The following is a 25,517-nucleotide window of genomic DNA, read 5'->3' on the forward strand; positions in this document are numbered from 1 at the left end:
ATAAGTGAAGGTAAGATTTTATTTTTCTTACTCTCCACTGATCTAACAGATAACTGTTTGTTCAAGATAAAAACAACAGCAGCATATTTGGTTACATATGCCTGTACAAATAAGTGAAATGAGTAGCTGCAATAAGGCAAGGACAGGAAGAAGGAACTGTTTGGTTATAAGGTTGTTATTACAAGGTTGTACTACCTTTGAAGCAGGATAACTATTAAAAGTAGATTTGGGGGGCTGGGGTTGTGGCTCAGCGGTAAAGTGCTCGCCTCACACGTGCGAGACCCCAAGTTTGATCCTCAGCACCACATAAAAATAAATAAGTGAAATAAAGGTATTGTGTCCAACTACACCTAAAAAATAAATATATATAAAAAAGTAGACTTTGGAGTTGGGGATATGGCTCAGTGGTAGAGTGTCTGCTTAGCATATGTGAAGCCCTGGGTTCAATTTCCAGCACCACAGAAAAAAGAAAACAATAGTCCAGTTAGATTACTTGTAAATGTGTACGTCAAACTCTATGGCAACCACTGAAAAAAGTAAAGTAGAGTAAAAGAAATAGGATTGATATATTAAGAAAGGAGAAAAATAGGACCATTTAAAATGCTCAATTAAAATCAAGAAAAGCAGAAAGTGTGGAAGACAAAAATAAGACCAATTATGCCTAACAAGCATGAGGCCCTGGATTCAATCTCTGGTACTATAAACAAACAAACTCAGAACATAGACTACAAATGAAAAAAAGCAATAAATATGGTAGGTATCACTCAAACCATATTGATAATCACTTTAAATGTTACTAGTCTAAATACACAAATTAAAAGAGATTATCAGAGTGGATCAAGACACAGACACACTTATATGTTATCAAAAATAAATCCATTTTAAAGACAATATAAAGAAAAGTAAAGGGCTGGAGAATGATATACTATGCTGATATTAATTGAAAGAAAGCAGAAATAGGTGTAGTAATTTCAGAGAGAGTGGACTTCAGTGCAAGACAAAGAGAAGTATTACATAATGGTCAAGGGGTCAGTTCTTCAAGAAGACATTAACAATCCCTAATGGGCATGCAGCTAACATCAGAATGTCAACACATGAGGCAAAAAAGGACAGAACTGCAAGGAGATACAGATGAATCCAATGTCACAGTCAGACACTGTAACGGCCACCTATCAGAAATGGACAGATCAGCAGGCAGAAAGTCAGTAAGGACATACTGAACTCAACAGCACTATAAATCCACTAACATCTCTTGACTACTTCCTTCTGACTACTAAAAGTGACATCTATTGGCTACTTCTTCCAACAGTAGCAGACTACAATTCTTTCCAAGCACATAGAACATTTACCAAGGAAGACCACATTCTGGGACAGAAAAAACACCTTAACACATTTAAAAGAACAGAAATCACACAATGTCTGCTCTCAGACCACAACAGAGTTAAATTAGACATCAACACAAGAAGATAGCTAGAAAATGCTCAAACACTTGGAGAATGAATAACACATGAGTCAAAAAAATATCAAGAGAAATTTAAAAATATTTTGAGTTAAATGAAAATGAAAATACAGCATATCAGAATTTGTGGGATGCAGCACAAGCAGTGCTTAGAGGGAACTTTATAACATGGGATGCACATACTAGACGAGGAGACAGATCTAAGTGGCTTGCAGAGTCCCTAGCACGGAGTAAGCACAGCAACCATTAACTGCCATGCCAGCGATGGGGATGATGGTTTCAGGCACTCATTCCTCACAGGGACTCCTTCTCTGGGAAGTTGGATGATCATGTTTGACAGAATGTGTAATTAGCAAAACTTAAGCATTAAAAGTGAAAATGAAACAAGTAACCATTAAATCTCAAAAAGCTACTTAAGAGATTTGAGTCCAAAGATGACTAACTGGCACCAAGTCATGTGCAAAGCATCATTTTTGCTTTATTTCTCGTTATCACGAGAATGTCCTTTGAATTCTAGTAGAAAGAGACAGACAAAATGTCAAATGTTTCAAAATAAGGCAATAAGTAGCTTTCTAACAAATAAGAATCTAAGATATAATTTCTTTCTGAGATCAAATCACTCTGTCCCTGTGATACATATTGGGCTAAGTGGGGCTGAGGACTACAGGCAGTAGCAAAGAGATCAATCAGGATGGCACTGTGTCATGGTCACAATGCCCCCTATCCCAGTGTGGCAGGACACAGAGAGCCAGCTGACTCCCAGTGTCTGCCCTCCTCAGGCCTCCTGGCCTCAAAGTCCTCTGCTGATGCTGACAGGCCTTTGGGTCGAGCTCCATCCAACAGCTCATGCTCTCTAATGGTGGGAGCTCACTAGGAGCCACCCACATCTCCACTGCTCTCACAAAAGATCAAAGGAGAACCTCATTAGACGGGACTGCGAAGAGGCATCACTGAACACTTACTAAATCTAGTACCAAATTTGAGGCCAGCTTTGATTTAATTTTTTTTCTAGTGCTGGGGAAGGAGCTCATGCATGCTAGGCAAGTGCTCTGCTACCAAGCCACACCCTGAGGCCCAGCACCTCACATTTTAATGTCAAGAGGCAGGTGTGAATGTGGTGAAATTTCATACTATTGCATGCTGTCAGTTGTGATGCAAATTGGAAACTCACTTGGCCATGAAAATGACCCACCAGTGTCATATGATTGTGTAATACTCCACTGGGTAAAGTATAATTTATGCAACAAATAAACTTGTGCGATAATAATAATGAAATTGTCTCCATTTGATTATTAGATTGCTTCAATTGTGTTTTTGTTTTTGCTAGTATACATATCTGCAAAGTTTCTCTTAATATTACAGTAAAAACTGTAAATGACCTAATTATTCAACAATAGGGAAATGTCAGTTCAATGGAATATTTTACACCTTAAAAATTAATAGCAGGGGCTAGACGCAGCTGGTACATGCCTATAATCCCAGCAATGTGGGAGGCTGAGGCAGGAGGATCACAAATTTGAGGCCAGCCTTAGCAGGTTAGTGAGATCCTGTCTCAAAATGAAAAAATAATTTAAAAATAAGGCTAAGGATATAGCTCAGTGGTAAGTGCCCCTGGGTTCACTCCCTAGTGCCAAAAATAAATAAACAAGGACTGTGGCTAAGTGGTAGAATGTGTGCATAGCACACATGAGGCCCTGGGTTCAATCTCCAGTACTGGGGGGAAAATAATAATGAGCAAAACCATGAAATAACCACCCCCAAAACTATTAGGGAACAAAATGCTAAAATGAAGAGCAGAATGCAATAATGCACCTGTACTAGGATTGCAGCTTTAAAAATATACTCATGCACGAAACCAGAAACAGAGAATAGGAACGGTAGATATAATGGAAGAACTTGACTGAAAGGTCATTAAAATTATATCCACTATGGTCAGGATGTTGTTAGTGTTTAAAAAAAAACACAGAAAAAAGCACCAAAAACTCAATGGGCCAACGACTCTGCACTTAGAACTAAGTACCCAGGACAAAAGGACAATGTAAGCTACTTTGCAGCAGGAGTTCAGCTTCTCCAGAAGTTACCTGCAAGTTGAGCGGTGACTGCCTGGAACGGCAGCTTTCGGAACATGTCCACCAGGGGCTGTACTTTCCTCACGTTGACTAACTCATGCTTGCCGTAGTCCAGCTCGTACACGGAGACCAGTCCATTGGCCAGGATCCCTTTTAAAAGCACCCTGTGCCACCTAGTTGCACATTGGATTAAAAAGAAAAAACACACAAAGTCAACAATGGCTTTAGGGGTAAGCAAACATTTTGTGAGAAAAAGAATAATTAGGGCTGGGTTGTGGCTCAGTGGTAGAGCGCTTGCCTAGCATGTGTGAGGCCCTGGGTTCGATCCTCAGCACCACATGAATATAAATAAAATAAAGGTATTGTATCCATCTACAACTAAAAATATTAAAAAAGAATAATTAATGCAAGTAATGGTTATCAAAATAGAAAGCTATATAATTGTAGAAGTTTTTAAGGCCATTGCTGCTTCTTTTCCCAAAGGTTACGATTCTTGGCTTTGCCATTGGCTCATCTGATGAAATCTGCTCATTCAGGAGACTTTGCTGGGCCTCACAGAGCTAATGAGGGACACTGATACATAAACCACCAACCATCCTTAAGCACAATGAAACATGCCGTGCAGGACGGTCAGGACAAGACCAGTGGATCCCTTCACCCTGGGGAGACAGAGAACAGCCACACATTTGGTATGTAGCCCATGGTCTGGGAGGTGAAAAGAGAGATGCGTGCAGGACCAGCTGGAGGTGGAAAATGCTTGAGATGAAAGCACAGATGGCTAGGGAGGGCATGGTGGAAAGGAGTGCATGTGGGAATGGAGGAGAAAGCCTGAGACCAGAGGCTAGGGAGAGATCAAAAAAGCTTTGAACAAAAACTTGACAATTTTATGCCAAGGGAGGAAACTGAAAACCAAAACCAAGCACAAAACCCAACTCATCCCTAAAATAAAGAACCTGGATGTGGTAAGAGGGTGGGAAAGAACAGGAGCCTGCTTTCAGATCTGGAATTCAAGGAACCAAAAAGAAATTCACATGAAAATACTTTTCCCTTCCGGGGACACTGATAAAATGTGCAAAACCTAGACTTGGAGGTTAAAATATGAAGTGCCATTTTGAAGTCCTATAGTCTCAATTATATGGTTAAAAAAGGATTATTATGTTAAGGAAAGGAACACTCCTTGCTGCAGCTGAGATGAAAGTGTCTGTGAAGGTGGTCTCAGTACCTCAATGGTCAGAGAGGGACTCCACCTCAGGTGGAAGGCCCAGTCATTCTCTGGAATGTGTTTGCCAACCCCAAGCCCAGGGAATGGCAGACTTGTTACTGTGACATACTGCTAGGCAGGGGCTGGCCAGCAAACACTTTGAGAAGGGTCTACAAACCACTCAGCTGCCCTAGTAAACAGTAAGAACCTACCAAAAAAGAGGCCAACTTTAAAGCACTCTATGTGACTGGTGGCCACTGGAGGAGCTCCAGGAACCTCCAGACAGGTTCAGAGTGTGACAGGCAGTAATGCACCAGTCTCAGTCCCTAGGGCATTATAATAACCATCATTTGGAAGATAAGCTCTATTAATAAAATTTCTGATCAAATTGAAGAGAACATAGTATGTAGAAATGCCAGTTTGGTGAAAGTTGCTAAGTTGTGTGAGTGCAAAAAGAGACAAAAACATTTGATTTTTACCAACAGCATTGTCTTTAAATTGTACAGGGCAACAAGATGGTGGTCTGTATTTTCAGTCCATAAATAAAGAGGTACAGAGCAGTGGGGAGAAAGCCTCAGAAAACAGATGTGATGTATTTCTATTCAGCTTTTGATTCTCAAAACTAGAAGCTTCATAAAGGCTTCTGTTTTGATTAGATCACCAACTTTAGTTCAAGGCATCCCCTGGAGTTTGTTAAAAACACAGATCTGGGGCTCCACCACAGAGATGGCGGATTCCTGGGGTGATGAAGGAGATCTGTATTTTAAATAGGGCTTCTAGGTGCTTCTTATTGGAATCAATTTGGAAACCACTCTAATTAAAAAAAAAATATCTGAAATTCCTAAGTCTTAGCCTACTATAGTTGGGAACAAGGTATAGTAGTAAATAGTCCTGAGTCTTAAGCAAGATAAACACTCTAACACTTGATACTGTCAGTTCACGAAGCTTTAAAAAAATTTGGATAATCTGTTCTTATTTATAAAACAACACTTGAAACTGGGCACAGTGGCACATGCCTGTAATCCCAGCAGCTCGGAAGGCTGAGATAGGAGAATCACGAGTTCAAAGCCAGCCTCAGCAATGGTGAGGAGCTGAACAACTCAGTGAGACTGTCTCTAAATAAATAAAATACAAAATAGGGCGGAGATGTGGCTCAGTGGTTGAGTGCCAGAATTGAATCCCTGGTACTAAAAACAAAGACAGAAAAACAATCTTTGATTATCTGGGAATAACTTAACAAGTTAAAGTCCAAGAGTTCTTGGGCAGAACTGTTCAAACCCATAGAGGGTGGGTGGGGAGGCAGAGGGCCCACACTACAGGCCTCCAGTTTATCAGTTCTCCTTCCCTGGTAACCCCTTTCCTCCAAGTAGAACCTCCCTGCCATCATTAATCTGCTCCTCCTGATAGTTAACAATGGTTTGTTTTTAAATGTAACTAAATTACACTGCAAAGAATTCTGATTAAAGCAAACTTACACAAACTGAATTAAACCCATTTATGCTTATGGTTGTAAATAACATGACATAATGACATAGTAAAAATAATTTTTTGAAGATGAAAACCTTGTGACAAGTAGAGTTCTGTGCTTTTCAAAATGATAATTATACTTTTCACTTTTGAGAGTTACAAATTAGGTTTTCTCTCCCATGAAAATGACATTTATACATGACTATGTTTGCTATCTTAAGGAATAAAAGTATTTTATTAATTCTTAAAATTAATACTTTAAAAATTAATTAATATTTTAAAATGCTTAAAAAATAAGCAGTATGACTTTTTAACCTGAGAGTGGGGTCCCTCTGTGTGTGTGTGTGTGTGTGTGTGTGTGTCTGTGTGCGTGTGTTGGGGAGGGGAGAAAACTCTTCACGTTCAGCATCAACGTTAAGCTTGTATGTTCCCCTAAGCGAGCTGGCATGAGGAAAAGATGGGCGGAGGTGCCATTTCCCAGGGCTTCGTGGCATGCATGGACAGGAGAGTGGAGAGTGGAGAGCTTGGGCCCCACGGGACTCAGGGAGGAGAGTGTGGATCCAGGCGTGACAATATAGGAAAACAGACTCGAGTGTTAAACATGTGTAAGAAGTATGGTTCTCACAGTCCCAAGGCCAAAGAACAGTGATGTAATGCACTGGTCTTCCTTATAAAGGGTGGCACACTGCTAGGAAGAAATGTATAACGTATATTGATCTAGACATATCGAGATTCAACAAGTAATTTCAACAGGTTAATTTCTCTTCTAGGAACCTATTCCATAAACATCAGAGATGCAAAGCTTTATTGTTTATAATAATAATCTATTATTACTTCTAATAGTGAGAAATCTGAGAGAAAAATCCTACATAACAAAAGAGAAAAATTATGATTTCTCCATGTGACATATTATCATTTGGCCATGAAAAATATTTCTAAAGAAATTCTACCATATGGAAAAATGTTCATAGCATACTGTTGGAGGAAAAGTAGATACAGATTTCTATATAATAATAATATACCAATTATATAAATATGCATATGAAACTAGAAGAAATACATAAATGATTTAGCAACTATTATGTTTAGGTAGCTAATTTTAGTTTCTTATGCTTTTTTATATTTCATAAATTTTGTATAACATACATTTTACTTTTAAAATAAAAAAGTCAATGAGAAAAATTATTTTCTGGATAAAAGTATTGTGGGAAAACATTTAAACCTTCATTTTCGGCATATAATTAGGCTTTAACAGGAGTATAGTTAACTAGATTTTTAGATAAATGACATTTTAAATATTAGAAAAACTGCACAATTCACTGATTTTAATTCACATTCCAAATACATTTGTGTGGTTCAAAATACCTCTGTTGAGATTAAGAATCCCTGGTATTATGCTACACACTTTTCTTAGGAGCGGAATAAAAAGCTTTGTCCTAGGACCTACTTATTTTCCACTTTTGCAGCATACACTTGGTCTTTCTCCACCGCTATGTGGCGCTCCTCAGACACACTGTAATACAGAATCATCTCTTCCATCAGCACTTCCAGCTTATGTATCTCCTGCCAAGGCTGGATGACAAAGTAGCCTGGGTGACAGGCCACCGGCACATATACATCCATGTGCTCCCCTGGCTTCGACAAGTGGACAGGAGGTGGCAGTTCTTCCATAGAGAAAGAGCTGGTGTGGTCTGCCATGGGCTTTTTGATGACTTCTGAGAAGCTCTTTCTGAAATTCTCTCCAGTGTGGCCTGACAAGGGTGTGTTACCATTTTTGCTGCTGGGAGAGCTGACTGTATTGGATATGGCACTCAAGAACACATCCTTCTGATGCTTCCACAGGTCTGCGTTTGTAATCTGCCGATTAATACTTCGATGAGGATCAGGGAAGTTCTTGGGAGTAAATAAATACACATATGTGATCCCCCTGTTTTCATCCACTTTTGTAACCTTTGGAAAATACAAAAATCAATATAAGAAACCCAAATTCACATTGAATTTTGAGAGACAGTTATAATATTAATCTTAAATATGAAAGCACAGCATTTTGCAAAACATACTGGCTAAAATTCATTTTATTTAAGGTAAGATGAACTGTCTGTCACAGCCTAGCAATAAAAAGAATCAAGTCAAAATAATCTATAAAGCAGCAGCAATCTTATGGAAATGAAAAGCTTTGGGGAAACCTTACCACTTGCTAGACAGAGGTCATTATCACTGAGAAGAGTGGTTCCATACGTCATGATGAGAGCTTTTAAATTAATGACATTCCAAAAAAAATAGAATATCATGGTGAGTTCCCATCACCCAGTTTCAACAATTACATAATCATGAGGATGGCAAAAGCCCTGGTCACCATTCCAGGCTGGTATACCCTTGCTGGGATGGAAAAGAAAAAGCTCGGACATCCCCACACCCATGGGTCCAATTCCTTGTTTGGCCTACTGTATGTCCTCACCCTTCACCCTCGCTACATGGAGAAGGGACCTGGGGAGAGAAGAAAAGAAAGCCCACACCACAGTTTTGCACTTTCTCCCAGAAGACGTTCTGACTCCTCAGCCACCTCTGCTCTTTCTGCTATAGGGGTGTCTGTGCAGGAATACCATGTACTGATAACTGGGACAACACTGCCATGTGTCCCAAAGGCTAGATGACTGTAAATGACTTTCATTATCTTCTCTGGTTTACCTCAGTGAGACACTTTTAGTCGCATCTAATTATCAGACAGGGCTAGAAATGAAAAGGCAGGAACACAGGCAGGGATATCATATCAGGAGACATCAGTGAGGCGATCCTTCCACAGTATTTTACTTAAAAAAATGGTTTTTTCCCAGTGAGATAATTCTATTTAAAATAATCCTTTGAGATACTAATGAGATACTATCAGTTTGTTTTGAGGTACTAATGAGATACTGACTATCAGTTTGTTTTTTTTTTTATATTTATGATACAGAAGTACCACTTAAAAACTAACCACTAAAAATTTTTATCAAATACCAGAGCTGCAGGAGTTTAACAAGTAGCTTAGAAAAAAATGAGTAGCTGAGAAAACAATATTGTCTGACAACATGACAACTGAAAAATATACAACAGTGTGGAATTAAGCATGCAGCCACATGGAATGCAACCCTAGGGGAACAGAAAGACAGGGGAATGGTGTTAGCTAGAGCGAATCTGAGATTTCATGCAGACATTTTTTTGAGGACATTGTGTGTTTATATGTTTATATAAAACAATATCTGCATCAGTTAATAACAGAAAACATCATCTTACATTTATTTCTGCTCTTAGAAATAGGAACAAGGTTTTTCTTTTCTTTTTTGTGGTACTGGGATTGAACCCAGGGTTGCTTTACCACTGAACTATACACCTAGTCCTTTTTTATTTTTGAGACAGGATCTTGCTAAATTATTGAGGCTGACTTCCAACTTGTGATCCTCCTGCCTCAGCCTCCAAGTTGCTGGGATTACAGATATGAATCATCATGCCCAGCATGGTTTTTCATTTTAAGATGCAAAAGTGCAGAAAATGAAACAAGAGCTAGTGAAATAAGAAATTTAAATAACCAAAGTTATAAACAAAAGATGTTTATAACCTATTCTAATTTTTAAAAAAAGGACTTATTTAATTATAAGAAACAATTATCAAGAGATATGTCCTTTTGTTGATGACTTAATTCCTTATCACAATACAAAAGTATAATAGAGAACCATCTCTACTATCTTATCAATAATGGGAAAAATTAAATAAATGGTTTAAAAGTAATATCAGGCATACAGGATAACTTCTTAAATAAGAAACAATTAAACCATGAAATATTTTACAGCTACACATGTAACCAATATTTTGAACATAAAGATGTGTCCAATGTGAAAGCACCAGTTTACAGTAACAAAATTCTTCTAAACAAACCACTAGCGGCCCTCTGATCAATGGCTCTAGATCCCTTTCTAGAACCACCAGGACCAGTAAAATAACTAACCTTAATGCTACAGTCGGAGCAATTCAAAACAGAATCTCTTAACCAGAGCACAGCATCTGGTGTCCACATGCCAATAGATTGCGGAAGATCAGCTAAGCAGCACTTTATAGCCTGTGGGGGAAAAAAACACAATGGAAAAGTGAACTTGTACCCAAGAGTAATGTCAACATTACTTTCCTTCAAAAAGATGCTGTCCAGATAGAGGGCATCAACAGCAATAGCAGGTAGTGACCACCACAGCTCTTGGTTTGAGTGTCGGTCCCTATGTTCCTGGCTCTATTTATGTCACTACTACTACCTTTATTTCTCTTATGAGCCAGGGCCTGCTTGTACCAGGCACTTCCCGTCCCACTATACCTCTGCATGGCAGGCCCTGGGACACCATTTTATAGACAGTGAGACAACTCAGAGAAACTAGTTTGTGGAAGACCACAGAGCTGAGCAGACAGGGTTGCGATACATCTAGACCTTCCCTCTAAGCTTGACTTAAAAATGAAGTTTTTAAGTTATATTTGAAAAAAATATAACTTTTGCAAGGATCTTTCAGAGGCTTCAGCGCTCTACAGTATCTCCTGGGTAGCTCGTGGGACCATGTACTTGAGCTTACTTTTTAAAGGATGCCTTGATGAGAACTAGGTGGGGCAGGGAAACCTAAAATCCACAGCCATCTCATTTACTCCAAAACTACTGCCTTTCCCCACTTCCCAAGCTTCTGTAGAATGACTGCAGCAGGTAGCAAAAGGTGACCCTGGGGATCCCTTCAGCCTCAGGTGAGCCTTTTTATACCTCTCGGGTTCCTCCTTTCCTCTCTACCTCTTCTTCTCTTGTCCTCTCCCTCCAGTCCAAGCACTCATAGTGCCAGCTGCATGCGGAGGGGAGGGGTCACTCAGGGCGGAGGGAGAGGGCACTATAATATTTGCAGGGGCTGGTAAGTAATGGCGGGAGTATGGGGGGGTCCAATGGGCCAGCAAGTTGGCAAACATGGCACTGCCCATAGGGCAGAGGGCTCAATATTGTGTATTACCAAAAGAAAAGACAGAAGTAGGCTTTTGTGTGGAAAAAAAAAAATCCTAATTTTAAAATCCTGGGAACTAACTTACATGTTTAAATTATGGTAAGAGCCAAGAGCCAAAACACAACATTTCGAATTAATTTTGGCTGACAGACCATTAGTTTGCTACTGTGACTTAAACCTCTTGGGGAGATGCTGTTAGCCAGAGGCTTGGGTTAGCTAGCCTTTAAGGACCGCTCCCACCTCAATCAGTAGTCTTAACAGATGTTAAATAGTAAATCCAGATAAGATTAACAGAAAAAACATTCAGAACCTGTTGGTGCTGCAGCATAACAAAAACTACTGTGTGCCTTTCAGACTGGCAGCAGTGGGCCACAGCCCTCCCTCCCAGGCAGGGAACCCCTGGAGGTAAGGCTAGCCCTGGATGAATGCTTCACCAAGGAGATGAAGAGGCCAGAACTGTTCGAAAGTACAGCAGCACTTAAGGTCTGTCTGCCTCCAATATTATAACTGAACAAAAGGACTCAGAAAAAGGATTCTGAAAACAGGTTTGGATAAAAGTTAAACATCTGTGTAATAGCTGTTGCTAGAAAAGGCAACGGAGGCCGGAATGAGAGAAACGCTAAAAGCCACGTGAGGTTTGCACAGCTACTGTTTTATCACTGAATACTGAGAGCAGGAGGTGTCTTCTAGAAAACAGTGTCAAGGTATTTCGCAATTACGGAATACCAAATAGTTCTATTTAAAAAAAAAATACTAATTTTAGGGTTGGGGATGTGGCTCAAGCGGTAACATGCTCGCCTGGCATGCGCAGGGTGCTGGGTTCGATCCTCAGCACCACATAAAAATTAAAAAAAAATAAATAAAGATGTTATGTCCACTGAAAACTGAAAAATAAATATTAAAAAATTCTCTCTCTCTCCTCTCTTTAAAAAAAATACTAATTTTAATACAAAATACACCACTTCTCCAAAAAGTAATAAAAAGTCCTGAACAATTTTTCAAGATAATTAAAAATCCTTATCACCTAAAAGTTCAATAAGAGAGGAAAAAAGGGCTGACATTAATCTTTTTACTAAAATGTATGGAGGAAAAGTCATAGAAAATGATTAAGTATGAACATCCTGAAACTATAGGAATTGGTATTGGCATCTAATAATTAAAATGGAACCTCCACCTGGACAACACAGCCTTAATGCCTCAGTGGACCTAAATGCAAACATTTATCAAACAATACTATATAAGTATGACTGGGCTTTCTGTCTAAGTCAGCCAAGTTTTACTTCAGAAACGGTAAACAACCACATTTGGATAAATTTCAATTTTCTTACAAATGAGGACTTTGATCATTGGCAAGATCAAAACTGAGAAAGCATCTCATAAACTGATCACAAACACATCCAAACCTCTTCCAGAAAATCTCCAGGCTTAAGACATATTGTACCTGGGGTGGTATTGCAATCATTTCATGGAGAAATCTAGGTGGAATTTCTCTGAGCTCTGATACTTTTACAGACGTTGCGTTGCCAGAGTCCAGGAACTGAACATCAAGAGCCCGGCTGCTGTGCACATTCGTGATCTGAAATGAGAAAGGTACTGGCTGATTTATTATGCTCCAAAGACCAACATTTCCATGCAATTACATTTTATATAATTCAAAACTGCATATTAAAAGCAACAAAAACTATGTTATTAAAATTTCCTCTTAATTTAAAATGCATTTATTTATCAAGTATTCTTTGAAAGCAGAATTGATTTCAACATCTAGTTTTTAATTCACCTAATAATCAATAAACTAATTATCAATAAAATTCATAAGGACAGTGATGTTTACTATTTTCTAATTCCAAGATGTGATTTATTGTAAAATGACTTTATACATTACTAAATATTGCTAATTAGAAGATGTAATCTGTTCTCTAAGATATTAAAACGTGAGGGAAATTACTACTATATTTTAGCAATAGGAAAACAAAGAATGGAGGAAATTCAGAAACAAAATTGTACTCGCATTGTACATTGATAAGTACTGTATTTTATTTGTTTATTTTTATGTGGTGCTGAGGATTGAACCCAGTGCCTCACATGTGCTAGGCAGGCACTCTACCACTGAGCTACCTTCCCAGCCCAATACTATATATTTTTAAAAACACTTTTTATAGCTTTGTCAGAAAACCTAGTAATTTTTATCATTTTGCTAATTGAAAACCTTTGAAACGCAGTAAGTTTTAGAGAGATAAAACAAATTCCAAATAATTTAAAAAAATGGAGAAATGACAGAGTCAATTACTTCTACAGTAATTACTTTGTAATTATTTGTGTAACTGTCAAAAATAAAAACATCATTTAACACAGGATCTGCTTCTCATAATTTCTTCCTCCCTAACTTTCCACACATTGCTAAGAGAATACTCAAACCTTCTGCCTACCTCAAAGGTAGGCAATACATAATTTGATAACAATACACATAACACCAGACAGTCATCCAAGTATCTGGGCATACACTAAGAAAATGTTTTTGTCTAACATGCACAACCCGAAATTTAAACAAAGACACTCCAATTGAGAGAGAGTTTACAAAATGATGCTATGTTTAGTAAAGCCATGAATGACAAAGACTGAGCAACTGCAGGTGGGAGTCGACATAACCACCATGCAATATGGATGTTGACTTGAATCCTGGACCAGAAAAACAACTTTAGTAGGACAACTTGGGAAATGTCAAAAAGTTCTGCAGGTTAGTTAAGAACACTGTACTAACACTGTTAACTTCCTGGTTTTAAAATGATATGATGATCATGTGAGATGTCAGTTGAAGAGTACAAGGTAAATGGGGCCTCTTTGTACTATTTTTGCAATTCTTCAGAAAGTCTGAAATTATTTTTTTAAAGTTTATAAAGTATTTGTATATTTACATATTGTAAAAGAGCTTTAAGATCTGTACAATGTCACATTCTTTCTAGTGAGTCATGCTTTTGAAGTTTATGGCTAAGCATATAGCACACAAGCCCTGGTCACATAACTTCAGAGCTTGGCCTCCTGACACATTTACATTAATGATAGTAATTACTCCAAAACTGCTTTAATTAATGTAGACAGGCCTGAGTTTTCTTAAAAGGTAAAATCAATTAATTTATTAAAATGTTTCTGTGCAGCATTTAAAAAAAGGAATAGATCAATGGTTCTTATCTTTTTTGGGTTGGTTTGAGAATCTTAAGAAAATTACGCACACTTCCCTTTGCAAATATATAATACGAGTGCACACATATGAACTTTGGATATAATTACAGAAGGGTTCAGGAATCCCACCCCCACACTGAAAGTAGAGGTCCTTGCATCTAGGTTAAGAATCTCTGTACTCAAGGAAAAAAAAAACAGAAAAATAACAAAGCTGAGATTTTCGATTTTAGTAATTGGGCAAAATAGATATGGAAGGGAGGAAAAAAGGGCAAGAAGAAAGGAAGATTCAAGAAAAAAATCAGCAACTACAAAAATCTAAGACACACCTTTTAAAAATATAAAAATGATAAAATGTAACCTCCTTTCAAATTTATAACTTAGTTTAAAATTGCCAGGGACTGGAAATAGATGAGTATGTGAATACAGGGCCTCAAACCTGGGCAGGGGGAAAGAAGGGTCTGAGACTCCCCCAGCAAGCCAGATCTCTCAAGGGCTGCACCATCAAATGGACATAGACTTTGGAGAACAACTAGGAATTATCTAGTAAAAGCTGAAGCTATGCATTTCCTGTACCCAGAGACTACTTCTAGGTAGATACTCTGCAAGATAGGCGTAGGAAGGTTCAGAGCAGTGCTTTTTACAACAAAAACATGACAAGTAATCTAGATGTTCATCATCAGGAGAAGAAAATAATAATACTGGCATATTCATTTTGTTATATCATACGGTGTGAATGTAGATGGACCGGGGCTGCATGCATCAACAAGGGTGAATAACTAATTAACACTGGAAGTGAAAAACATGTTTTAGAAAAATCAACACTTTTTGCTATTTACAGAAAAATTTAAAAATTTATTCATTTAGCCACGTTCATTTTTTACTACATATTCTAAAGACATATTCATTATATAGTTCTTGTATCTAGAACCACAGAATTATATAGTTTTTATACTAGTTAACAAACTACTAAACATATATAGTAAAAGTATATATGTACAGAAACAAATATACTAAAAGCGTAAAGGAATGAATAGGAATGAGAAACACCAAATTCAGCTGGTAGCCTCTCTTGGGCAGGAAAAAAGGGAATGCAAAAAGGGAGATGAACCATTCAGGTTGTCTTTTCTTTCATAAACTAGTGATGAATCCATGTGGCTTATTCCTTTTATTTTAAAACCACATTTGTATATATGTGAAATGTTTCATAATAAGTTTTTAAAAAGTCAAGTGATGATTTTACCTCCACTCGTAACCACTTTCCTTTGCAATGGAAGAGGCAGATTTTCCCACAGAAGGGTAATGAGACGAAGTACTCAGATGTCATGTGCTACAAAACAGAAACATGAGATACTTTCATTGCTCTTGGCAAAGAGCACATTGCTACACCATTAGAAGAAACACACTGCCAAGGGGTGGGGAGCTGTTTTATCCACATATAACCCAGACTTCCTCTGAGACCTTTCCTTCCAAGGAGTAAGCCTTGTGGATGCAGCAAACATACAAGGGGTACAAGAACTTCTGTCTTGTCATTTGCATGTTTGTTGATGACAGTGGTTTACTCTCCCTGAGTGTACAAGGCTCACAAATCAGCCCTGTTAACATGTTAGCAGAGAGGTCAACATGATTTATTTAGGCTCCGTCTCCATCACTTACACATGAAGATGAGTGCTGAATCTCACAAAGAGTAGGACAGCAGATGGATGAAAAGTGAGGAGGCTGGGCCAGCTGTCCATAAGGCCTCTTCTTTCCATCTTTTAACATTAAGACTCAATGAATTTAATTCCAAAACAAAAGAAATGTTATCAACACAAATATGTATTACCCATGCCAATGAAATGCCAACAAATTAGGCGTGTAGGTCTTCATCTGCCTCTTCTGCCTGAATGTCTCCTTCTATTCAGGTGAGTGCCTCTATTCTCTCTAAAGAAAATGCCTTCAGTGGCTCACCAGAGCCCGGAAAATGTCAAGAGTGCTTTTTACCACCACAGGTTATAGGACATTATGCAAACGAGTCAACAGGGACAGCCTCTCTGGTGGTCTCAGATTTCTCCAAGACACATTAGCCAATTAAACTTAAGTAATGACCTTGAAATAGCTTTACACACACACACACACACACAAATGATATCTGTAACACTGAAGGATGGGATAGTGATCTGAATACAGATTTAACCTGATTTAGGAAGTATTTTGGAAATATTTATTTTATGTATACATTACTGAATTAGGTACTGTAGGGGATGTAGAAAACTGGCAAGGCACAGTCTCTTCCCCTCAAGAAGCACAGCTAAAATACAAAGCTGAATAGAGTGCTCCAAGTTGCCCAATGCACCTTATAGGTTAGAAGGTAAGGGTTCACTTCCAAGGCAAGGGGGACAGGGCTAAAGTGGCCACAGGGCTTAGTTACTTAGGAATCTCAGCATATTCTGACTATAATGTTCTAATGGATATGCGGAAACAACTTTTGGAACTTAAAACCTCTACTGATCCTGATTCATAAACACACACACACACACATACACACACACACATACACACACACGAATAAAACGGTAAGGAACTTATTAGTACAATTTAAATTGCAGAACCACATTTACCATAGAGAGCCTAGTTAGTGGTGCCTGAGAAGGAATATGAGGGCAGAGTTTTATGGTCCTAAATCCCAGGGTTTCTCCTTTGCCTGCAGCGGTAGGGCCAGCTGGCTCTAACAGAGTCATGGGCAGCTGCACTGATAGGTCATCAAACTACGTGTTATAAATAACGAAGTCTTACTATATGCCAGGCACTGTACTAACCAGTAAAGCAGCTATCCACAGGACAATCCCATAGGAACACACTGTCATCATCTCCATTTTAAAATGCAGAATATGGTGGGGTTTTTCTCTTAAAGCTCTGAAGTCTGGGGCTCCTACTTATCTTTCTAGAAATTCTACCTCAAACTATTAAAATTATTCCCATTTCTGCAGTTTAGTGAACTACTTACGTGTGTGATTTTAGGACTAATAGTATGTATGTGTGTGTGTGTGTGTGTATGGGGGGAATGTTATCCATTACCTTGCAGTGGAAGTAGTCCTCTATCTTATGCAGAAGGTCATTGAGCTTATTCAGACCCTTACAAGGCACCTGGCAGGACAGTGTTCCATCAGAGCAAATGTTAGTCACTTTGACATTTGTGTACATGGCATCAACCTGGAACAGATAGAGGCACACCAAGAATGCTTCAGAACAGAATGTTCTTTTCTCATAAGGGATATTTACCTAAATATCCCATTTAAAAGTTTGTATTTTAAAATCATCTAACTTAGATGACAGTATCAAATAAAATTATTAAATGTAAAAAACTACATTTAATTACACTGGATCCTTTTCTTTCCAAAAGGAATACCTAATATACTTGTGTCAGGCACAAACAAGACATTTTGCATAGATTACCACATTCCATTGTCTGAAAAGCTAAAAAGGTAGTTAATTTTGGTTTATTTTCCCCACTTATTTAGAATAAGAATTATCCCATAAACCATGTTTTTGCAACATTCACAGAAATGAAAATAAAAAACTCTCATAAAACCAATCCCATGACCAACCTGCTTTCTAACTAATGATCATAGGTCATGTGAATTTGAACAATATGAAAAACTAAAATTGAGGGCTGGGGATGTGGCTCAAGCGGTAGCGCGCTCGCCTGGCATGTGTGCGGCCCGGGTTCGATCCTCAGCACCACATACAAAACAAAGATGTTGTGTCCGCCAATAACTAAAAAATAAATATTAAAATTCTCTGTCTCTCTCTCTCCCTCTTTCACTCTCTCTTAAAAAAAAAAAGAAAAAGAAAAACTATAATTGAGGTAAAGATTTAATTTTAGCCGTTTGTCATCAAGTTGTAATAAGACGACAATTCTCAGTTCTGCTTATTCAAACCATTCCCCCAGTGTTTTTATGATGCCTTTACAATGATTATTTTAAAGACCTTGTACTTTTCTTCAGGGTAAATGTTTTGTGATTTATTTAAAAGTTTCTTTCTTTTGGGGCACTGATGTTCTATGCATTTAAAAATGTTAAAGCAAATAATAATAAATATCTTCATGGACTGAATTTTTCCTTTTTGTATTACTTCCCTTCATTATTTGTGCAGAGTAATTTCATACAAAATTAATACATATTCACTGTAGAAACTGGAAAATAAAAAATCACATTCCTAAGTAATAATTACTATTGACAGTTTTTTCTCTTCCAGTCCCTCCTTCTTTTTTCTCAATATTTATGTTATATCTGTATTAATCATTAGCCTAAAATCTGTAACATTTTTTTCTGATGATTTTCTCTCTGGTGCATGTGTTTCAGAGGACGAGGGTGGTTAGGGTAGTACCTGCAGGTGAACCTCTAGGGACTTGTCACATATGGCCTTCAGGCAGGTGGCATTGATGTTGATATCATCATCTCCTGAGGTATCATACAGAACAACGAGGGGAATATCTGCCTTATCAAGTATCTCCACTGCGAAGATCTTCCCACAAGTTAAAGATTCAACCACCTTCACTAGATCAGAATCGTCGTTTAGAACCTCCAGTCCTGAAAAATAGCAAATGCTATAACAGAATCATCTAAGATGGAGAACTGATTGTGCCTGCTTGGATCACCTACTGGAATTATGAATCCACCACAGAATTGTTAAATTTTATATGGATTCTTTGTTTCACAATCTTATTTTTTTAAATTTTTTAGTTGTAAATGGACATAATACCTTTATTAATTTATTTCTATGTGGTGCTGAGGATGGAACCCAGTGCCTTACACATGCCAGGCAAGTGCTCTACCACTGAGCCACAACCCCAGCCCTCACCATCTTATTTACCTTACTCATCTATAGGTTTTTAAAAGTACAATGTGAATACCCTTTAATACTCTAAGGCTGACAATCTTAAAACAAGATGAAAAACTGATGACCAATCAGAATTTCTCCTTTAGGAGAAACAGCCTTCACTTTATATACAAACACACATTTAAAACAAAGAGACGCAGCCAGGTGTGGTGGTGCACGCCTATAATCCCAGCAGCTGAGGAGGCTGAGTTCAAAACCAGCCTCAGCAAAAGCGAGGCACTAAGCAACTCAGTGAGACCCCATCTCTAAATAAAATACAAAATAGGGCTGGGGGTGTGGCTCAGTGGTCGAGTGCCCCTGAGTTAAATCCCCGGTGGCCCCCTCACCAAAATAAAACAAAAAACAGATACTAGAGCACATTGGAAGCTATCGATGTATCTCCACGTACCTGTATAATGTCCTTCCTAAAAGTCTACCCTTGATTTCTTCCAATTTCTAGTTAAATAAATACAATTGCTTTTTTCTTATAAAATGAAGACATATTTATTGGAAATTGAGACAATAATTCTTCTCTCTCCTCATTCCTTCTTTCATTCCTGCACACTATTATAATCCTGAGGATACAGAGTCCCTTCGGATTTATCAAAGAACGATTAAGTGTTTAACATAACTTAGGTATTAGGTGAATTTTGTTGTAGTCCAATTGCTCTTCCAGTTCTCTGAAAACTGCAATTCAATATAGTGTAAATATGACAACTCTAATTTCATCTATTAAACTAATCAGCTCATCACTTCCCTAATTATAATATAATATCTATTTCTGTATTTTCCCCTTTAAATCCATTAGCTAAAATTCACAGGCTCCTCCTGTGCTTCACTCTCCTATTCTCTAGACACACTGTAGCTTTACTCAAACCTTTCACTTCAGCCTCCTACATCTTGTCCTACACTCTTAATATGGTTTCCAACAGGTCCTGAAGATACTGTGGTTGGTCTCACAGAGTCAGACCTGGCTCCTGTGATATAAGGACCCACCCTTGCCGGGAGGGGCACTTCTTTAGAGACTTATGATCACTCTTCCAATGGAGTGCAAGCCTTCCTGGCACAATATACATTTCCATTAACCTTACCAATGTGCTCTCCAGACCTTAAGTGTACCCTACTCCGTCACTCACACATATGCCTCTATGCTTCCGTAGGAGGAAAGAAAAGAACAGTGATTTATTGACTGTGCAAGAACCTGCAAAAGAGCTGTAGCCAAACTCAGCCTGGACTTGGGGGGCACATACTTGTGGTCTCATCTCCACAGTCCATCTCCCTGGGAAAGGGGCTGAGGGTCACCTCAAGACACATGGTGCAATGGGATTGAAAGTGATCAAACCCCATGGTATAGGGCCTCTCCTGGTTCTTACTAAGGTGATTAGGACAAAAAAACCCTTTCAGATGGCCAGCAAATATTCTAATAATAAACATAGTATAATACGTTATATAATAAAAATACAATGCAGTGGATTTTATATGTATCATAAAATAAAAATATTATAATATTTTCATAAGGATCACATCTTAAACACATAACACATTAACATGAGTGCATTTAAACCTTTCAAGAAATAACACTTTATAACACTTTGAGATACAGAGATGATTTCAGCATTTAACAACAACAAAAAAAGTAGTGGTGATAAGCTACCAAAATGGAAAGCACCTTACCTGCCAGTTTACATTTTGTAGCTTGGAATGCGAGTGAACAGAACTTCGGGTTCAATTTGTATGCTTTGCTCTTTTCAACATTTTCACTAAAGCCATAGTCGACGTAGCATACCTAATGATAAACAACCACCATCATGACGTTTAGGTTCCAAGTTCTTTATCCTCACTTAAAAACAAAACTTTGATATATTATTTAACTGGCTCCATTTTATGCCACAACCAGCAGGAAGTGGTTTGCAGAAGGTGCTCCCTGAAGAGAAGCCTCGAGTGGGCCCAGGACATTGGGTTGCTAATTTTAATCTTGAATGGCACCCACCCCCCACCAAGCACATGTGTTGATGGCTTGGTCTCCACCACAGTAGTGTTCAGAGGCAGGGCCTTTGGGAGATGACTAGATCATGAGGACTATGACTTGATAAATGGATTAATCCACTTATAGATTCAAAGCTTAATGAGCTATTGGGAGGTGGTGAAAACTTCAGGAGTTGGAGCCTACTTGGAGGAAGCAGGTCATTGCAGGTACCCTTGAAGGGTATATTTTGTCCCTGGCCCCTTCTCTTTTTCTCTCTACCTCCCTGCTGCCATAAGTTGAACAGCTTTGCCCACTCACATCCTGCAATGATCTATGCCTTACCACAGGACAACAATTATGGGGCCAAGTGACTATGGACTGAAATTTTTGAAGCCATGAGCCAAATAGATCCTTCCTCTAAGTTGATTATCTCAGGTATTTTGCCATAGCAACAGAAAGCTAACTAACATACAGGGCTCTTGGTTCCAGCCCCAGTCTGTTACTTAGCCCCTTCCTCAATGGGAAGAACATGGACAACTCCAGGCCTTGTTGTCACTGGTATCTCGGCAGCATACTTATCTGGTTCTGCCAACTCTACTGCCCTCCCTTCCCCCACCTTCGTTCATGTTCCAATGCCAGCTTAATCTTAGTCTTCCTCCTGTTCCTTGGGTAGCAGCAGTTGTTCCCAGAGAGGGCAGCACATCAGAGTCTAGATCCCCAAAGCAGTGTTTTTGACAGCTTTGCTCTCATTATTTACCAATGTGCTCTCCAGACCTTAAGTGTACCCTACTCTGTCACTCACACATATACCTTTATGCTTCCGTAAGGAGGAAAGAAAAGAACAGTGATTTATTGACTATGCAAGAACCTGCAAAAGAGCTGCAGCCAAACTCACCCTGGGCTTGGGGGGGGATTTTATGTAAACGGACATAATACCTTTATTAATTTATTTCTATGTGGTGCTGCGGATGGAACCCAGTGCCTCAGCCACTGTGCTTCCAGGGCCTGAGATGTTTCTGTCAGTGACAGCAATGATATCATGACCAGACAACATAAAATTCTACACTGGAAAAACATATATTCTTGTTTGGTTCAGGGATGTGAAGCTGGGTTCAACCTTCATCCAGCTCAGCAAGGCTTGTTGTACATATGTGCCACAGTTCTGTGTTTTCAGGGCTCCTCCTCACCATCAGCAAAGATCAGTAAAAGCCTAAATGCTATTTTTAGTGTATATATAGAACTTTCTGTTGACAAGGACCATATAAACACAAAGCCTTTAAAAAATCTAGATATATTAAATTGTGGTTTAGAATGATCACTTAAAATCTGAAAGTGTTGAAAACCTAGCATGCTTCTCCATTTAAAGTAGATGTGTAGATTTTTTTTTTTTTAAAGCAAAACAAAAGAACAAAAACTGGGACAGAGGCTTGGCAGGAAAACAAAGTGAACAGGCTAGCTTCTTGGCACCTAGATCATGGCACAAATCAAAACTTCTCTCCAGCAAGGAGTCTAAGGAAAAAGAGAGGAGGTGGAGAAACTGCTAACTCTTTCCTGGACCATGTGGTAAGTGGGGCTGTGGCTGGTCTGTCCCCTGTGGCAATGCTTCTTACAGTCCACACTTGATTCAAGGCTGCCGGGGGCACAGAGTGCTGGCGGCCCAGATTGCTGGCAGGGTCACTATAGCAGGTGGTTAGCCATTTAAGTGTACAAGTTCATCTCTCCCCTTCTAAATTAGCACCTGTTCTCGCTTCTCATAGACCTCAGGAACCAGGCAGCTTTCACTTCCTTTAATAGCTATAGCCACACACAACTTGGATTCTGTTCTTCCCAGACCTGAAATGGAGATAGTGTGGTCTGACTATAGGACATACTTTTGAGATCATGACTTCTGGGAAATTCAGGATGTATTCTCAGCACAGCAAAAGACTTCTCCAAACTCTTCAGAGTGTTTCTGTAATGTCTGTGGCTTGCTTCTTTTTTTTCATTCTTATATTTAAAAAAAATTGTAGTGCCATGTCTTTGTTTATTTTTATGTGGTCCTAAGGATTCACACATGCTAGGCAAGTGCTCTGCCACTGAGCTACAGTTCCAACCCTCTTTCTTGTATTTGAATCATGATAACATGTATTTGTATGGCAGCCACAGTTTTTAAAGCACTTGTCCCTAGATGGCCCTGCGTGACTGTCACCACACTCTGCCCTGTATCCTGTGCTCTGCAGTTTCTAATGCCCTGAGAGGAACACCAGCAAGTTCACAAAGTCCAGGTATCTGGCTCTGTTTGTGGTTCTCTGGCACCATCAAGTGGCCACAGGTCTTAAAGCCCCACTTGAGAGTCCTGTTCCTCCTATTTGCCAAGGACCTTGCAGTCAGACAGCAAGCCAAGAGCTGCCAAGCCAAGTGCAGCTCCAGAGAAACAAAGTTCATGTGAAATAGTTGGGGCTTCTCCAAATAATGGGAGAAATCAGTCAGCGCCACCAGGAGGTAGGGAATGAGATGAGTCAGCTTTGCTACAACCATTGCTGTCTTAGAGCATGCTACTGTCCAAGACACTGAGTTATTTTTTCCTGTTTCTAACAATCCGCTCTCAGTAGCAATATAGATTGTAGAGTGGGCATGTCCTAGTGGAATATCTGCATTATTTATTGTAAATACTGTTGCACTGTTAATGTGACACCAGGACTTATGCAAAGTTCTTCTCTTCATAAGAAATCCCTATCCCTTAACATGGACTAGCTTCCACTGAACTCCCTAAGGATAGGAGGAGATAAATGGCCAGAGGTATAAGCTTATCTAGCAAAATTTGGGGATGGTTACTCCTTATCAACTAGAGACCCAGAGGAATAGAGGGACCCAGACATGGGCACACAAATACAGGCAGGCAAGAGCCCACACTACAAACATAAAAAAAACTCTTTGCTTTCTCTAGTCCAGTGACCAACTTGGTCCTTAGCTTTTTCCAGATTTTTTTTTTAAACTTATCCAAGTATAATTACACTGAATAAAAAATATTGGAAGTATGTAGTCTAATTTGACCAATGAACAGTCCATAGAATCACTACCATAATCAAGATACAGACCTTCTCACTGCCCCCACAGGCTCCCTCTTCCCCTTGGCAACCAGTTCCTTTCCACTTCGGTCCCAAGCAACCACTGTTCAGATTTTATCACTGCAGATGAAGCTGACCTGTTCTTAGATGTCACTTACATGGACTTATGCGAGATTTATCCATGTCAGTATTTATATTAATACTTCATTCCTTTGATTGTTGAATAGTATTCCATTGTATAAATTAACTATAACTTTATAACTTGTTTATGTATTCACCTGTTGGTGTTGTTCCAGATTGTTAATAATAAAGCTGTGGCAAACATGTACAACAAGCCTTTTGTGGGCCCATGTTTTCATCTCTCTTCTATCAAATGCTCAGGGGTCATATGATAAGTCTTCAATTGCCAATCAGTGTTATAGTTTCAGATTTTTAAAGTCAAACTTCTTAAAAAGTTGTGTCTCTAAAGATTCAGTTAAGGAATTTTCTAAATTTCTCTATGAATGGGAAATGTGGCTACTGGCTGGGTGACCTTACTTCTGGACAGGGCCAGGGCCTCTCTTACTTACGGAACAAACTGGGTATGAAGCCGCAAGCTTCCCTCCCTGCCCTCCCGCTGTGTGTGGGCAGGAGTTGCAGCAGGGAGTAACTGGTGGACCAGAGCCTGGTTCTGGGGTGGGCTGTTAGCACTCAATGGTACACATGGATTATGGCCAGAGGGTGAAATGGCAAATGGAATTTGGTTTTAAACTGTGGAACAGGGGTTGCTGAAACAGAAGTGGGCTTTCCTTTTTGCAAATCCAGAGAGAACCCTAAGATCTCTAGACACATTCCCCTGGCGGCCTGAGAGTCTTCCACTCAAGCAGAAGGAACTGTAAGACTGGGAGGCGAGGGGCACCTGCTCTCAGGCAGCAAGGCGACACACAGAAGTCTTAAAGTGCATTTTCGCTTAACGAAAAGGAGACATCTTAGCAATCAAGAAAGAAAAGGATCTCTTCTCCTCCTCCAGATTCTCCAGAACTTAGAGGCCTCTCTGCCTGATAGATCCAGGAGGCAGGCCCTATTCAAAGGATAATTTCCAAATAAAGTTTCTACCAAGAAAGGAAGACATGACACAGTAAAAACAGCAGACAGTGATCACGATACAGCAGAGATCCCACGTAGCTCCTCTGCACACTGTATGGGGGGCTATGAGGCCGAGGCACCACAGCCCTCAGGGAAACTGGGACTGTGGGCGAGAGAGTCCTGTTTCTCTGACCCTACATTGAGAGTGAGAA

At 39.1% G+C, this 25,517-nt stretch overlaps 1 protein-coding gene across 2 annotated transcripts in view; it reads right to left on the reverse strand.

Annotated features, from left to right (window-relative positions):
- Window positions 1-25,517, reverse strand: part of Tdrd7 (tudor domain containing 7) — a 73,405-nt gene that overhangs the window by 4,255 nt on the left and 43,633 nt on the right. For both annotated transcript variants that reach the window (XM_058578043.1, XM_046457239.2), the window contains exons 9-16: window positions 20,902-21,013; window positions 18,736-18,938; window positions 17,425-17,559; window positions 15,611-15,697; window positions 12,635-12,769; window positions 10,179-10,289; window positions 7,644-8,146; window positions 3,541-3,701 (exon numbers count right to left, since the gene is read on the reverse strand). In XM_058578043.1, coding sequence (XP_058434026.1) covers window positions 3,541-3,701; window positions 7,644-8,146; window positions 10,179-10,289; window positions 12,635-12,769; window positions 15,611-15,697; window positions 17,425-17,559; window positions 18,736-18,938; window positions 20,902-21,013 — 1,447 coding nt within the window. The remainder of the gene's footprint in view (window positions 1-3,540; window positions 3,702-7,643; window positions 8,147-10,178; window positions 10,290-12,634; window positions 12,770-15,610; window positions 15,698-17,424; window positions 17,560-18,735; window positions 18,939-20,901; window positions 21,014-25,517) is intronic.

Source organism: Marmota monax, unplaced genomic scaffold (assembly GCF_021218885.2).
Source record: "Marmota monax isolate L192 unplaced genomic scaffold, Marmota_monax_Labrador192_F-V1.1 WCK01_AAM20220418_F8-fsc00069, whole genome shotgun sequence".
NCBI lineage: Eukaryota > Metazoa > Chordata > Mammalia > Rodentia > Sciuridae > Marmota > Marmota monax.